This window comes from Gobio gobio, assembly GCF_949357685.1.
Source record: "Gobio gobio genome assembly, chromosome: 8".
NCBI classification, from domain to species: Eukaryota; Metazoa; Chordata; class Actinopteri; order Cypriniformes; family Gobionidae; genus Gobio; species Gobio gobio.
Genome location: NC_137114.1, coordinates 1,301,050 through 1,318,678, shown reverse-complemented (window position 1 = coordinate 1,318,678; position 17,629 = coordinate 1,301,050). Strand labels below are relative to the sequence as shown.

At 46.4% G+C, this 17,629-nt stretch overlaps 1 protein-coding gene across 1 annotated transcript in view; it reads left to right on the top strand.

The window, feature by feature from the left end:
• The window catches only part of LOC307130713 (uncharacterized protein), a 34,746-nt gene extending 20,309 nt beyond the window's left edge, over positions 1–14,437 (top strand). Inside the window, exons 4-8 of the mRNA XM_079823837.1 lie at positions 8,084–8,379; positions 8,492–8,667; positions 9,047–9,301; positions 9,391–9,666; positions 14,227–14,437. Coding sequence (XP_079679963.1) covers positions 8,084–8,379; positions 8,492–8,667; positions 9,047–9,301; positions 9,391–9,666; positions 14,227–14,277 — 1,054 coding nt within the window. The 3' untranslated portion in view covers positions 14,278–14,437. The remainder of the gene's footprint in view (positions 1–8,083; positions 8,380–8,491; positions 8,668–9,046; positions 9,302–9,390; positions 9,667–14,226) is intronic.
• The last annotated feature ends 3,192 nt before the right edge of the window (positions 14,438–17,629 follow it).

The following is a 17,629-nucleotide window of genomic DNA, read 5'->3' as shown; positions in this document are numbered from 1 at the left end:
TGAGTTGGGATTCGGTCGCTATGCAGGCTCGTCTGTCGGAGCCTCGCGTGGGGTCGATCCTCTCAGCCGTAAAAGGGGTGAAGCTAGACCAGCCGCTCACTGTGAAGCAGTTTCAGAGACTGTTGGGTCTGATGGCAGCCGCGTCTAACGTTATTCCTTCGGGCCTGCTGTTCATGAGGCCGCTACAGTGGTGGCTCAAGACCAGGGGTTTCTCCCCGAGGGGGAACCCCTTTCGCGTAATCAAGGCAACGCAGCGGTGTCTCCGCACCTTGGTTATGTGGAAGGACCCCAAGTTCCTGACCCAGGGCCCGTCGCTGGGGGCACCGTGTCAGCGTACTTCTCTGACCACGGATGCCTCCCTGACGGGCTGGGGGGCGACCATGAGTGGTCGCTCGGCCCAGGGTCTGTGGCAGGAGCACCAGCGTTTGTGGCATATAAATTGCCTAGAAATGTTGGTGGTGTTTCAGGCTCTGAAGCACTTCCTGCCGCATCTCAGGGGCCATCATGTGCTTGTGCGCACAGACAGCACATCGGTGGTCTCCTACATCAACCATCAGGGGGGTTTGAGGTCCCGTCGCTTATACAAGCTGGCGCGCCTTATCCTCCTCTGGGCTCAGGGAAAATTGCTGTCAGTCAGGGCTATGTACATTCCTGGGCGGTTGAACGTGGAAGCAGACATCCTGTCGAGGCAGGGGCCAAGGCCCGGGGAGTGGAGACTCCACACCGATGTGGTGGAGCTCCTTTGGGAGAAGTTTGGCAGGGCCCAAGTGGACCTGTTCGCCACTCACGAGAACTCTCATTGTCATCTGTGGTTCTCCCTGTCGCCTCCAGCTCCTCTCGGACTGGATGCGATGGTACAGGAGTGGCCGAGGCTGCCCCTGTACGCTTTCCCCCCGATCGCTCTGCTTCCGGGAGTTCTAGAGAGAGTGCGCCGGGACGGGGCCCGTCTCCTTCTAGTAGCCCCGTTCTGGCCGGGCCGGGTATGGTTCTCGGATCTGGTGTCTCTCCTCGACGGCTCTCCCCTGGAGATTCCATTCAGGAGGGACCTTCTCTCTCAGGCGGGCGGAGTTTTTGTTCACCCCCGCCCGGAGTTGTGGAAACTGTGGGCTTGGCCTCTGAGGGGGCCCAGCTCATAAGTTCCGGTCTCTCGACTGAGGTTGTTGAGACCATTCTACACTCCAGAGCTCCTTCTACGAGGTAACTTTACTACCTAAAGTGGAGACTCTTCACCCTATGGTGTCGAGATCGCCTGCGGGATCCAGTTAACTGCCCTGCGAGCGTGGTGCTGGAGTTCCTGCAGGAGAGATTCTCTGCTGGGTTAGCCCCCTCCACACTAAAGGTGTACGTGGCGGCCATAGCAGCTTACCACACTCCTTTGAGTGGAGTTTCATTAGGGCGACACCCGCTAGTAACCCGTTTCCTCCGTGGAACCTTGAGACTGAGACCTGTGACACGCACCAGGGTGCCGGCCTGGGACTTATCTATCGTCCTTCAAGGCCTTTCCGAGGCTCCCTTCGAGCCGCTTGAGGAAGTTTCTGAGAAGTTTCTCACTTTCAAAACTATTTTTCTTCTTGCTATTTCTTCTCTTAAAAGAATTGGGGACTTGCAAGCCCTCTCTGTTGCACCCTCGTGCTTGGAGTTTGCCCCGGGTATGGCTAAGGCCTTTCTCTCTCCGAGGCCCGGGTATATTCCTAAGGTCCTCACTAATCCTGTGAGACCTATTGTGCTCCAGGCCTTCTGTCCTCCCCCCTTTACGACGTCAGACCAGGAAAAGTTAAATCTGCTTTGTCCCGTTCGCGCTTTAGACGCCTATGTCCACAGAGCCTTCCTGTGGAGGAAAACTGATCAGTTATTTGTTTGCTACGGACCTCCATCCCGTGGGGGTCCGGTGTCAAAGCAGAGGATGAGCAAGTGGGTAGTCGAGGCTATCTCACTGGCTTATGTGGCGGCCGGACAGCCCTCTCCTTTGGCTGTTCGGTCCCACTCCACTAGGAGTATGGCTGCTTCTCAAGCTCTCTTGGCAGGGGCCTCCCTGCAGGAGGTGTGTGATGCGGCGGGGTGGTCCTCGCCGCATACTTTTGTCAGGTTCTATGAACTAGATATTTCTGCTACTCCGGGGTCTCGGGTGCTCTTTTTTATATTAAGAGGTTAAGTGCTCATGGAAGAGATGAGTTTTTAGTTGACTTTTGAATGTTGTCAACAAATCAGCATTTCGGATGGCGGTGGGCAGATCGTTCCACCAGCTGGGAACGTTGAATGAAAATGTTCTGGAAAGGGATTTTTTGCCTCTCTGTGATGGTACCACAAGCCTTCGCTCCTTAGCTGAACGAAGGCTTCTGGTGGGGGTGTGGATTTGTAGAATCGAGTCAAAGTATGTAGGAGCTGAGCGCGTGGTGGATCTGTAGGCAAGCGTCAGCGCCTTAAACTTGATGCGAGCAGCGAGTGGTAGCCAGTGCAGAGAGATGAAGAGTGGTGTGACGTGGGTCCTTTTGGGCTCATTGAAGACCAGACGTGCCGCTGCATTCTGGATCATTCGAAGTGTTTGGATCGCACAAGAGGGGAGTCCAGCCAGAAGCGCATTGCAGTAGTCAAGTCTAGAAATAACCAGGGCCTGGACAAGAAGCTGTGTTGCGTGTTCTGTTAGGAACGGTCTGATCTTCCTGATGTTGTAGAGCGCAAACCTGCATGAGCGAGCTGTCTTAGCAATGTGTTCTCTGAAGGACAACTGGTCATCAAATGTAACTCCAAGATTTCTGACTGATTTTGAAGGGGAGATCAGGGATGTACCTAGCTGGATGGTGAAGTCATGTTGCATAGTGGGACTGGCGGGAAAGAGTCTTTGCCAGGTTGAGCTGTAGGTGATTTTTACTCATCCATGCAGAGATGTCAGACAGACAGCTGGAGATTCGTGCAGCTACTGTGGGGTCGTCTGGTTGGAATGAAAGGTAGAGCTGAGTGTCATCAGCATAGCAGTGATATGAGAAGCCATGTGCCTGTATGATGGGACCTAATGAAGTAGTGTAAATGGAGAAAAGGAGAGGTCCAAGCACTGAGCCCTGAGGAACCCCCGTGGTCAGTTGATGCGCTTGGGATTCCTCTCCTCTCCAGGCAACCTTGAAGGACCTACCTGTGAGATAAGATTCAAACCAATGGAGCGGAGTCCCTGTGATGCCCAGTGATGAGAGGGTGGACAGAGAAATCTGATGATTGACCGTGTCAAAGGCAGCAGATAGATCAAGGAGGACGAGGACTGATGATTTGGACTCAGCTTTAGCTATCCGCAGGGCTTCAGTGACCGACAGTAGTGCAGTCTCTGTGGAGTGGCCCCTTTTGAAACCGGATTGGTTAGTGCCAGCTGATTATTCTGTGAGAGGAAGGATGAAACCTGGTTGAAAACAACTCGTTAAAGAGTTTTTGCTATGAATGGCAGGAGAGAGACAGGTCTGTAGTTATCTATGAGTGATGCGTTTAAAGTGGGTTTCTTAAGCAGTGGAGTTACCCGAGCCTGCTTGAAAGTGGTAGGGAAAGTGCCAGTGCAGAGCGATGTGTTGATGATGTGTGTGAGTGCAGGAAGGAGAGTAGGAGAGATGGCTTGAAGGAGGTGCGAGGGAATGGGATCGAGAGAACAGGTGGTAGGATGGCTGGAGAGGAGAAGTTTAGATACTTCGGCCTCAGTGAGTGTGGAAAATGAGGAGAGAGTATGTTCGGTCGTGGAAGTGGCTGATCTAAAATCGACAGTGCGCGGGGGTGAGAACTGATTGCTGATAGTATTAGTTTTGTTTGTGAAGAATTGTGCAAAGTCGTCTGGAGATAGGGAGGTGGTGGGAGGTAGGGCTGTGCAATTAATCGGATTTCGATTTCGATTTTGCCTCCCAACGATCACCAAAATAGTACAATCGAGAAAAAACGATTATTTTGCCTTGCGTTCTGAATGAAACGCGCACGCGCTCATCCGCCCCTCCCGAAGCCACAAACTTTCTCAGATCGGGAGTCTCGTGTGCATATCATCCGCTGGAATTTAAAAACTCGGCGCGAGTAAAGATGGCAGAAGGAGGGCAGTTACAGCAGCGTTTGGTGAGCAAAAAAGGCAAAACCAACTCCGTTGTCTGGGAACAGTTTGGATTTGAGCAATCAGACGACGAGCAGAAACATGCTACGTGCAAGATTTGCTACATGGTGGTGGCTGCAACGCAAGGGAACACCACGAATTTGTTTAACCACTTGAAAATTAAACAGAGTGACCTATGACAATCTAATAAAGAAACAAAAACTGACGAGAGCAGGGGTGCCGTGTAAACGTCCTTTTTTCCCCTCATATTTTTCAAATAATTCTCTCTTTGTAAACTTTGTTCAATGCATGCGAGTGCTGCCGTATGTTTGAATATGACCAGTCGTTTTCACCGTCATCACCCGGGTTTAGTGCCAGAAGACGCGAATGAGAAGCCGCGCGCGCTGTGAGGAAATGTATCTCTGTGCGCTCATCCGAGAGCGCGCACACGTCTCTCAGCGCGCAAATACTGAGTTCTCTTTCAAGTCTTGCTCTTGAACGGACAAACTCACACAAAACGTATGTCAACGTCCATCTTGATGAGTATCCTAGCAGACATAGTCTGTATATGCCTTAAGTGAACTTTATACAGTCGATAAAGACGACGCATATCCGATCCGGATTGAATAGCTTTTGTAAGTTTAATAGGATTCATCTTTAATTTATGCACTCAAATATGCAATGTTATTTTACATTTGAGACATTTCTGTACCTGAAAACTAATGTTAGACGTACCTGAAAAGCATATCTAGCCGAACCATATTGTTGATCTTATTTATTTGTGATTATCATTTTTACGTGAATACTTTTATACTTTGATTTGAATATATGTTATATTATTTATTTTAATAGTTCAAAAAGTACAACAAATGTTACAATTTCAATTGAATTGTTGAAAGGTGTATTTTTAATAAATACAACACATTCCCAAAGTCATGTGAAATAATCGTGTTACATAATCGTGATTTCAATATTGACCAAAATAATCGTGATTATGATTTTTTCCATAATCGAGCAGCCCTAGTGGGAGGTGGTGGAGGAGGACAGAGCAGAGAGTTGAATGTTCTGAATAATGTGCGTGAGTTTGAGGTGCTGCTGATTTTGTTTTGGAAATAAGAAGATTTAGCTGAATGTACTTCATCTGAGAAGGATGAGAGCAAAGATTGATACTTAGCTAGATCAGATGGGTGATTTGATTTATGCCATTTCCTCTCTGCTGCCCTGAGTATCGTCCGGTGTTCATGAATAACATCCGATAACCAAGGGTTAGAGGGAGTAGCTCGTGCTGGCCTAAAAGAAAGGGGGCAGATATTGTCTAGACATGAAGTTAAAGTGGAGCATAAAGTGTCAGTTGCAGTGTTAACGTCCATAGAAGAGAATTGTGTGGATGAGGGAAGGGAGGATGACAGAGCAGAGGAGAGATGAGAAGGAGAGAGTGAGCGCAGGTTTCGCCTGAAAGTAACTGGTGGAGGAACTGGTGGTGTGTGAGTAGTAAGTTGAAGATTAAATGTGATGAAAAAGTGATCTGAGATGTGTAGAGGTTTGACCAAAATGCTGTCAGTAGAGCAGCTGCGTGTGTAAATGAGGTCCAGATGGTTACCAGATTTGTGGGTATGTGAAGTGATGAGGCGTTTGAGATCGAATGAAGCTAGGAGGGTGTGGAAATCTGAAGCATAGGATTTGTCCAGGTGAATGTTGAAGTCGCCGAGTACTATGAGTGGGCAGCCATCCTCTGGAAATGAGGACAGCAGAACATCTAGTTCATGGACAAAGGTGGTCAGTGGACCTGGGGGGCGGTAAATGACTGCAATATGTATTTTAGTGGGAGTTGTAAGCGTTATAGCATGATATTCAAATGTGTTGTTATTGCAAAGAGCTGTGTGAGATGAATATTTCCAATTGTTAGAAATGAGAAGACCCGTGCCCCCACCCCTCCCAGTCTGGCGAGGGGTGTGGGAGAAAGAGAAGTTATTAGAGAGAGCAGCAGGTGTTGGTGAGTCTTCTGGACGGATCCAGGTCTCAGTCAAGGCCAGGATTTTGAGAGCGGATTGAGTGGCAAAGGCAGGAATGAAGTCAGCTTTATTGACAGCTGACTGACAATTCCATAGCCCCACAGAAAAAGAAAGAGACGGAGGGGCATTAGAGGAGGAGGGAACCGGACGTAGATTAGCAGTGTTACGGTGCCGTCTACGTCTACGTGTAATAGTGGGGCGTGGTTGCGAGATAACGGGGATGGAGTGGACGCACATGGTTAGAGAGAGGAAAGGAAGATGAAAGGAGAAGAATGAAGATAACTAGGTGCCTTATCGGAGTCGTTGCCTCGGAGGAGTCGCGCAGAGGAAGAGTCGAATACAGATGTCTTTACCCGCGTCGGTCTTCACTTGCGGAGGCTGAAACGCGGGCTGAACGCTCCCGCTGACGCTTCCGCACCAGCTATGGAACGCTCGTTAAATAGAACCTATTCGTTGCTGAGTGAGATCAGCTGGCTCAGATAATTACACTTCAACGCGCAGATGATAGGCCGTGAATGGCTTTAAATCAATACCAATTTATGCCTGGATATAGGCAACTTAAGTGCAAAGCTCTCTCGGTAATAACAGAGTCAAATCTTATTCAAATGCAATTTTGCAATTTGCTATGGCAGTAATAAAAATGCTAAAAACCATACAGAACGAAATATAATATTAGTAGGAGAATCCAGCTACTAATTTGAGTCGTGCAACAGGACTAAAGAATATGTTCAAACTTACATGCGCGCTCAGCCGACCTGCTTCAAAAGCCGTTCGCTTGCCCCATGAGTGTATGAATAAATACGTAATCGGTTTACATTTAAAACTTGTCATTGATTTTAATTATTATTGTTTGTATTGTGTGATGTTTTTCAGCACAGTTGCACTATTTAAACATTACCTGCACTTTTACAGAAGACAATTATATCTGCAACTTTTCCATTTCTGAAAAGGCTGGTGTGGAATTTTACATAAAAAATATATATATATATATTTATATAATATATTATGTATTATAGGAGCCTATTTGATGACAGGTACATTTTACTTTAGATCATTGTTTGTTTTTCTGAGACTCTCAAGAATGCATGCAGCTCTCACTTGTATCCAAAAATATGGGGAATGATACTACATTTGTCGTCATTGATATCGTTATCGCAATAAATACTAGAAAATATCGGGATAAATTTTTAAGTCCATATCGCCCATCCCTAATTGGGACCCCCATTCGTTAGTCACTAACGTTACGTCGTAGTGACTGAACGAAAGGGAACGTCTTGGTTACGGATGTAACCCTTGTTCCCTGATGAGGGAACGGAGACGTAACGTCCCTTTGCCACATCCGCTGTGTTGCTTGCTGGAACGGGAGTTCAGTCTTGGCTCCTCAGCAGGTAACGTAATGCGATATTGCCACGTACTTCCTATTTATACCCACGCAGTGGGGCGGAGTTACGTATGCAAATTCCGCATGCCCATGGCATTGGCACTGCCATTGGGCATTTTCTAAGATCTCGAAGATGATAGGCTTTTAAGCAAAACCCCCATTCGTTAGTCACTAACGTTACGTCTCCGTTCCCTCCTCAGGGAACGAGGGTTACATCCGTAACCGAGACGTTCTGTTGGCTGTACCCTTTGCCTCATCTCTCTCAACTCATTCTCAGTCCATGTTGCCCAACATTCTTCACTGTACATTTTTCCATAGGTGCGTGTTTGTCCACCAAAGGGTTAAATAATCCATCAAATGCTGACAATGCATTATCAGGATGATCTTCCTTATAAACATCAATCCAACATACATTAATTGGACAAAATGCATCTGGAATACATTTGGACAAAATTATTCTTTACTGAATCTCTTATATGATCTTTTATAAATTACTTTTGGTTTCCTAAGTTTTCTGAGGGGTTACATGCTTGCTAAATAAAACACAATATATTTGTATGCATTTGTGCTTAAAGGCCTTAAACTGCTTGAACCCCGATGCTGCTTGCAGCTTTAATTTGGCTTGTGTTTGTCTGTGTGCAGGTGGATCTCCTCTCTCCGGCAGGCGCCCATGAAAGAAACGACTGTCCGGCACTACGCACAAAACGTAGCCCAGTTTATGGATTACATAATAGAAACCCCTCCAAAATCCTGCCGCCTTACCAAACAAGTATTGATCGGGCTTTGGCAGGAGATGCAGCAGGTCTTAAAGTCAATGCAGAGGGGCGTGGCTATGCACCAGGTGACGGACAGGGCCATGAAGGAGGAGAGAGTCATTCCCAAGGCCACCCTTCTCAAGTGCCGGGAGCTTTCCAGAAACAGAATCCCTGAAATCCTGAGTACCTTTTTTTAAACATTTCAAATGAATGTACTCTCATGGTGTTAACCGTAAAATACATTTTAAATGGCTGAGATTATACTCTTTGTTTTGTTTTGTTCTTTTGTATTAAGCCGCCCTGGAGAGTGGCCCATCACAGAAAAACCTATGGAGGTTTTACGGCCACTTCTCGGCTTTCCTGGCCTCCTTTTATGGACACAGCGGTGGTGTCTACACAAATATGACAATCCAGGAGGTGGAGGGTGCTCGGAGAGCAACATCTGAAACAGTAGGCCTACATGTTATTAAAGTGAGTGTTTCACATCCTTCTAGTAGTAGAACTGCTGAATGAACTATATCCCATAAGACCGATAACTCTGTGAGCAGCTCCAAACACATTGTCGTTAATTACTGTCCACCGACAGCCTACAGGGACCCTGTTAAATATGTTACAGCTGGGACTTAACCCCATGAAGTCCCATCTGCCACTTATCTGACAGGACCGCTGCAAGCAGTCTGTGGACAGCTGGGTTTATGGCAATGAGGCCTAAATGAATAGCTGCACTGCACATCAGTGTGGTAAATTGTGCTCCCTGTGTGATGAATTGTAGTTTTTACCTAACTAAACCACTGTAAGTATGAAATATGACCCCTTAATGCACGTCCCGGTTTTTTTTTTGTGTGATCAGGTATCCAGTCACAGGACTAATAAAACTTTTGGACCAGCCCAGATCGTGCTCAGTCACGATGAGTACAAGTGGGCACAACGTTTGTTAAAAATAAAAGACAAACTGCCGGGTGGGAAGAATGCCATGTATTTCTTCTTCACGTCCAAGCCCAACCCATGCAAGAATCTAAACAATTATTTTCAAGAGGCATGGAAGGACATGGGGCTGCCCGGCTGCCCATCATTCACAGACCTCCGAAGCTCCATCGCCCGCCACGTACGTGTCTTCTCCATATGTCTGTCAGCATTGTGGGATGTGTTATCTTACCAATTTCCTCTGTTTTCTCTCTACCTCTGTATTTCTAGGCAAAGGTCACCCACTCCTCAGACGACTGCCGAAAGATGCACATATTCATGTGCCTCAATGTCCGCACTGCGGATAAGTTTTATGCGAGTAATCTTACAGTAGAACAGGCCATAGAGCACCGCATGTGGCTCCAGGCGGTAGTGAACGGTGAAGAGACACCAACATCTGTGAAGAGAAAGCGCCCCGTGACGAAGGCATCTCACCCGCGCAAGCGTGCTGCACCAGTCTCTTCCTCGGACCTGACGTCCGAAAGCACCACTCTGGAGTCAGACCAGGTAAACTGATATCCTGTAACACTGAGATGGACACTACAGTGTTGAATGTATTTTCCCAATAATGAACAATTCCTCTCTCTGTGCAGACTGATCTCATGAAATAGCGTATGTATGACACGCCAGTTCGCTATGCCATTTTGGCGTGCTATCAAGACGCATAATCGCTTTTTAGCGTGTTTATCAACTGTGTTGGGGGTAACGCATTACAAGGAACTTGAGTTACGTAATAATATTACTTTTTCCAAGTAACTAGTAAAGTAACGCATTACTTTTTCAAAAAAGTAACGCAAGTTACTTTTCACATTAATTTGACTGACCGCTCTCCTGCCCCCATGTTCAGAAAAATAAGTGCAGAGGCGTTATGTGTAAACATGATGGTTATTGTAGTTCTAGACTAAATGTGAGCATTTATTTATCTCACTTGCACAATAAAGATTCTGTACTCCTCAACATGAATAAAATCAGTCAAATGCAAAATCAGAATACAATGCAAACCTCCAATAATTAAATGTTAAATAAAACTATTTTTATGCATTTAATCGACCTTTGATGATGAAAATTACTAGATTTTTTGTTTTTATTGGTAAAACTTTTTTCTCCTGCATCCTATTCTACCATTATCCAGAATGGCAGCAGAGCTGCGCCCTCTACTGGTCATGCATCAATTTGCATTTTTACCTCAGCCTGGGGCTTATTATTTCAATTTTGGTATGAAGAGGTCTTTAAAAAAATATAACTTTTTTGTTAAAAACAAAAAAGAGCCCAGCCCAGGTGAGAAAAAGTAACGCAAAAGTAACGTAACGCATTACTTTTCTTAAAAAAGTAACTAAGTAACTCAGTTAGTTACTTTTTAAGGGAGTAACACAATATTTTAATGCATTACTTTTCAAAGTAACTTTCCCCAACAATGTTTATCAACGCCGTTTCATTCTATCCCCCTACACTGCCCCTACCCCTAAACCTACCCATCACACACACACACACACACACACGGAATCACACGGCGTAGACATACCCGCGGAATCACACGGCGTACACATACAGGCGGAATCACACGGCGTACACATACAGGCGGAATCACACGCCGTAGACATACAGGTGGAATCACTCGGCTTACACATACAGGTGGAATCACATGGCGAACACATACAGGCGGAATCACACGCCGTACACATACAGGCGGAATCACTCGGCTTACACATACAGGTGGAATCACACGGCGTACACATACAGGCGGAATCACACGGCGAACACATACAGGCGGAATCACACGGCGTACACATACAGGCGGAATCACACGGCGAACACATACAGGCGGAATCACACGGCGTACACATACAGGCGGAATCACACAGCGAACACATACAGGCGGAATCACACGGCGTACACATACAGGCGGAATCACACGGCGTAGACATACAGGCGGAATCACACGGCTTACACATACAGGCGGAATCACACGGCGTACACATACAGGCGGAATCACACGGCGTACACATACAGGCGGAATCACACGGCGTACACATACAGGCGGAATCACACGGCGTACACATACAGGCGGAATCACACGGCGTACACATACAGGCGGAATCACACGGCGTACACATACAGGCTGAATCACACGCCGAACACATACAGGCGGAATAACACGGCGTACACATACAGGCGGAATCACATGGCGTAGACATATAGGCGGAATCACACGGCGTACACATACAGGCTGAATCACACGGCGTACACATACAGGCGTAATCACACGGCGTAGACATACAGGTGGAATCACACGGCGTACACATACAGGCGGAATCACACGGCGTACACATACAGGCGGAATCACACGGCGTACACATACAGGCGGAATCACACGGCGTAGACATACAGGCGGAATCACACGGCGTACACATACAGGCGGAATCACACGGCGTACACATACAGGCGGAATCACACGGCGTACACATACAGGCTGAATCACACGCCGAACACATACAGGCGGAATAACACGGCGTACACATACAGGCGGAATCACATGGCGTAGACATATAGGCGGAATCACACGGCGTACACATACAGGCGGAATCACACGGCGAACACATACAGGCTGAATCACACGGCGTACACATACAGGCGGAATCACACGGCGTAGACATACAGGCGGAATCACACGGCGTACACATACAGGCGGAATCACACGGCGTACACATACAGGCGGAATCTCACGGCGTACACATACAGGAGGAATCACACGGCGTACACATACAGGCGTAATCACACGGCGTACACATAAAGGAGGAATCACACGCCGTACACATACAGGTGGAATCACACGCGTACACATACAGGCGGAATCACATGCGTACACATACAGGCGTAATCACACGGCGTACACATAAAGGAGGAATCACACGCCGTACACATACAGGTGGAATCACACGCCGTACACACACAGGCGGAATCACACGCGTACACATACAGGCGTAATCACACGGCGTAGACATACAGGTGGAATCACACGGCGTACACATACAGGCGGAATCACACGCCGTACACACACAGGCGGAATCACACGGCGTACACCTACAGGTGGAATCACACGGCGTACACATACAGGCGGAATCACACGCCGATCACATACAGGCGGAATCACACGGCGAACACATACAGGCGGAATCACACGGCGAACACATACAGGCGGAATCACACGGCGTACACATACAGGCGGAATCACACGGCGAACACATACAGGAGGAATCACACGGCGTACACATACAGGCGGAATCACACGGCGAACACGTACAGGCGGAATCACACGGCGAACACATACAGGCGGAATCACACGCCGTACATATACAGGCGGAATCACAAGGCGAACACATACAGGCGGAATCACACGCTGTACACATACAGGCGGAATCACACGCCGTACACATACAGGCGGAATCACACGCCGTACACATACAGGCGTAATCACACGGCGAACACATACAGGCGGAATCACACGCCATACACATACAGGCGGAATCACACAGAGTACACATACAGCTGGAATCACACGACGTAGACATACAGGCGGAATCACACGCCGTACATATACAGGCGGAATCACACGGCGAACACATACAGGCGGAATCACACGCCGTACACATACAGGCGGAATCACACGGCGTACACATACAGGCGGAATCACACGCCGTACACATACAGGCGTAATCACACGGCGAACACATACAGGCGGAATCACACGCCATACACATACAGGCGGAATCACACAGTGTACACATACAGCTGGAATCACACGACGTAGACATACAGGCGGAATCACATGCCGTACACATACAGGCGGAATCACACGCCGTAGACATACAGGCGGAATCACACGCCGTACACATACAGGTGGAATCACACGGCGAACACATACAGGCGGAATCACACGCCGTACACATACAGGCGGAATCACACGCCGTAGACATACAGGCGGAATCACATGCCGTACACATACAGGCGGAATCACACGCCATACACATACAGGCGGAATCACACGCCATACACATACAGGTGGAATCACACGGCGTACACATACAGGCGGAATCACACGCCATACACATACAGGCGGAATCACACGGCATACACATACAGGCGGAATCACACGGCGTACACATACAGGCGGAATCACACGCCATACACATACAGGCGGAATCACACGGCTTACACATACAGGCGGAATCACACGGCGTACACATACAGGCGGAATCACACGCCATACACATACAGGCGGAATCACACGGCGTACACATACAGGCGGAATCACACGGCGTACACATACAGGCGGAATCACATGCCGTAGACATACAGGCGGAATCACACGGCGTACACATACAGGCGGAATCACACGCCATACACATACAGGCGGAATCACACGCCATACACGTACAGGCGGAATCACACGGCGTACACATACAGGCGGAATCACACGCCATACACATACAGGCGGAATCACACGCCGTAGACATACAGGCGGAATCACATGCCGTACACATACAGGCGGAATCACACGGCGAACACATACAGGCGGAATCACACAGCGTACACATACAGGCGGAATCACACGGCGTAGACATACAGGCGGAATCACATGCCGTACACATACAGGCGGAATCACACGGCGAACACATACAGGCGGAATCACACGGCGAACACATACAGGCGGAATCACACGGCGAACACATACAGGCGGAATCACACAGCGTACACATACAGGCGGAATCACACAGCGTACACATACAGGCGGAATCACACGGCGAACACATACAGGCGGAATCACACAGCGTACACATACAGGCGGAATCACACGGCGAACACATACAGGCGGAATCACACGGCGAACACATACAGGCGGAATCACACGGCGTAGACATACAGGCGGAATCACACGCCGTACACATACAGGCGGAATCACACGACATCTCAAAATGCGTACAGATAACACGCCATTTGGCTTTAGAAAGTTGCGTGTATGTTTACGTAAAGTCATGATGTGATGTTTCCCTGTATCTTCTCTGACAGGATGACCCAGGGGAGTTGGAAGACTCTGCACCGCAGGCGGAAGTCCAATAGTCGCTGGCCCAAAGAGGTCACGCAAGGCGATTGTTTCTAATGGCTGCTGTGAATGAAAACGTCTGAAGAGGTTAACCAATTAAAAGATTAAAAAAGCCATTGAAAAGCACCGGAAAGAGAAATGAGAGACTTTTTCTAATAAATATGCATGTTTGAATTTACACTTCTTGTCTGTCATTAATTCCTACAAGGGTAATTATTATAGAGGTATTTGTCCTGTAGTATCATCATACTATTTAGCCTTAACTTGTATTTCTTTTCTTTAAAAAATGTAAATTATTCAAAAAAGTAAGACTGTAATAACATTGTAGTAGAAGTACAGATTTAAGTATGTCCCAGCACGAGCCAGAACCCAAGAGAAAGCAGAAGATCCAATAGTGAGTTCAAAACAGTAATTTATTACTCTCAGGGTCACAGATGCAAAAGCACAGAGAAAGTTTGTTGCACACAGGAGAACAGGTCGAGTCTGAAGAAGGCAGGGCGGCAGGATGAAGAATCACAGAGCACCGTGACGCAGGGAAGCAATGGGCACACCGAACCGGCGGAATCCAGGAATCCGGAACGAAGAGTATAATCCCAGGAGAAGCACACGGACAGACGGGAACCACGGGACAAACTGCAACGATCTGACAACAGGCTGGGCGAGAGTCGCACCTGAGTCTGCACTGGGTAAGACTTCAGTTACTGAGAGAGAAAACCCCAATCACACTGATGTGTGTCAGCCACATTTTATTACTAATACTGTATGATGCAGCTATTTTAGGCTGTTTCCTTGACAAATCCTTTAAATGTAACGACATTCATAACAAGAAGGACAAATATAGATGTAACACACATAATGCCATTCATTAGCCTTCAAACTGTATTTATTTAAAGCCTAAAGGAATTAAACCAGCCTATATTTAAAGTGAAACTGAAAGCAGAGTTGCTCCTCTCTCATTCTGCACAAATCCTAATGTTTCTATATTCACACTTGGATGCTAAACTCTCCTTTATATTATTGTATGTAAGGAAATGTTGTGATTTAGTTGTGGGCTATTTTGATTCAAATAAACCTATGTTGTGACTGTACTGTATTGTTTTTCATCAATATATTTCAGATTCTTCAATGATTCCACAGTGTCTGCAGTATTCTCTCTACTACTGCAGTACTTTTACAGGGATGTTTTTACATGTAGTTCCATAATGAAACATGTATCATCTATTTTGTACGAAGAAAGACAGTGAAACTGTCGGTTGCTTGTGTGGGGGTGATCTACAGTATTTGTTTTTTTAACCAATGATTGTGCAAGTGCAAGATTTCTTCAAAGATATAAATGCACAATGCAATGTTTTGAACATTGGACAGCCTGTGTAACAAGTGATGACCGTTTTGTGACTAGAGTTTTGAAAAATGACGTCAAGGTTCTGAAATTAGTGCCAAAGTGATTGTAAAAAACTGCAGTGAATTGAATGATTGGTTTAGCATATAAAACGGTTGAACTTATCTTGGTTGAAGAAGTCAGTTGTCTCTCTCCAGGATGAACAGATGAGCAGGGGTTTGTCTCACAGCAGACATGTGGCCATCTTTGTCACTGTGAAAACATAAGGAGAGGTGTGTGTGTGTGTGTGTGTGTGTGTGTGTGTGTGTGTGTGTGTGTGTGTGTGTGTGTGTGTGTGTGTGTGTGTGTGTGTGTGTGTGTGTGTGTGTGTGTGTGTGTGTGTGTGTGTGTGTGTGTGTGTGTGTGTGTGTGTAACGTCCGAATGGTAAATTAAAAACTGGGAATTTGTGAGTAATATTGTGAAATATTAAAATGTAAAATAACTTAAATGTTATCATCCTGTCATTTTCTTATCAATCTTTATTGATTCATAACCATATTGTCATTTTCTTATAGATCTTTATTATTTAATTTTCATCCATACTGTCATTTTCTTATAGATCTTTAATATATATATACATGCACACAAGCATTCAAGTAGACAAGAAGACAAATATGCAAGTTGACAAGCAATTAGTGATGTGTCGTTCATGAACGAGTTGTTCATTTTGAACAAATCTTTAATATTACTCGAGAACAACGGGTTGTCTCAGAGAGCGATTCGTTCATTTTGTGTTGACTGTGCATGCACAACATCCCATATGTTCTGTACAGGAAACAGAAAAGATTAGTTCATCTCTCGAGTCTTCTCGCTCAAGTCATTCATTCATCAAGTCCCAGCCCCATAGGCAAGGCTATGCAGTCACCAGAAACAGAAAAGATGAGTTCATCTCTCGTGTCTTCAGGTTCGAGTTGTTCGTTCAAGTCCCCATAGGCTGAATGCAGGAACAGTTCATCTCTCGAGTCTCGTTCTTTTGTCACGTGACGTGACAGCCGTGTTGGATACAGAAATTAGTTCATTCCTTTACAGTCTGTGGTTAATTCACAACCTTCCTTACAAACAAGTGAGTAGTTTTTTATGTTAGTTTAGTTCAGTTTTTTAGCTAGTATAATAATTAATTTTCATATGAAGCCTGGACACATTGGGTTGTTCAGAACGGAGAGGCATAACAAATGTTTATTGCACATATCTTCTGATGATTTTATAATAATAAATATATTACAACATGCAGTCAATAATACGACTGTAATGTATATGTTGTGAGATACTGAATGGGGAAGCGGTCACGTGAAAAAAGAACGAACGAACGTTTCCGGTGACTGCATAGCCTTGCCTATGGGGCTGGGACTTGATGAACGAATGACTCAAACCCGAAGATCGATCATTAAAGGGACAATATGTTTGCAGGCACGGAATCAGGACCAAACATATATTGTGCACAAACTTTAATAACTAAATCACGGAACAAGACTATAACTAATATAAGACAAACATGACATACACAATGTATACATAACAAGAGGTAAGGTTAAAGTGGTTGGAGGGAAAAGGGTCAGAAAAGATGGATGAAGTTATGCAGAAAATCTAGAACCTTTGTGAAGAACCATCATTAATAAACTTTGTCTGAACAAAGAGTTTACAGTTACTAAATACACACAGATTTCTGTTTCGTACTTTACTTGCATTTAGCCTGAGCTGTAGAAGACCGTCCGAAGTGAAATCGCAGGAGAAAGTTTGTGGGTTCCGTCCGATGGCTTTGACGTGGCGATCAAGTTCTTCTGCATTGGATGAAGAAGAGATGATGAGCTTGCGTGGTTGCTTCGAATCCATAGAGGAAGTTGCACATGGCATGCAGAGTTTGGGCCTTCTGGTCCATGGCCTTGTGAGGCCTTTGGCTCGGTGTGTGTGAGGCCTGCCATGCGGGAGCCCACAGCCACAGCGTGTCCGTTTTAGCAGGAGAAGAGAGGAGGAGGGATGAGTGCCTTGCTCC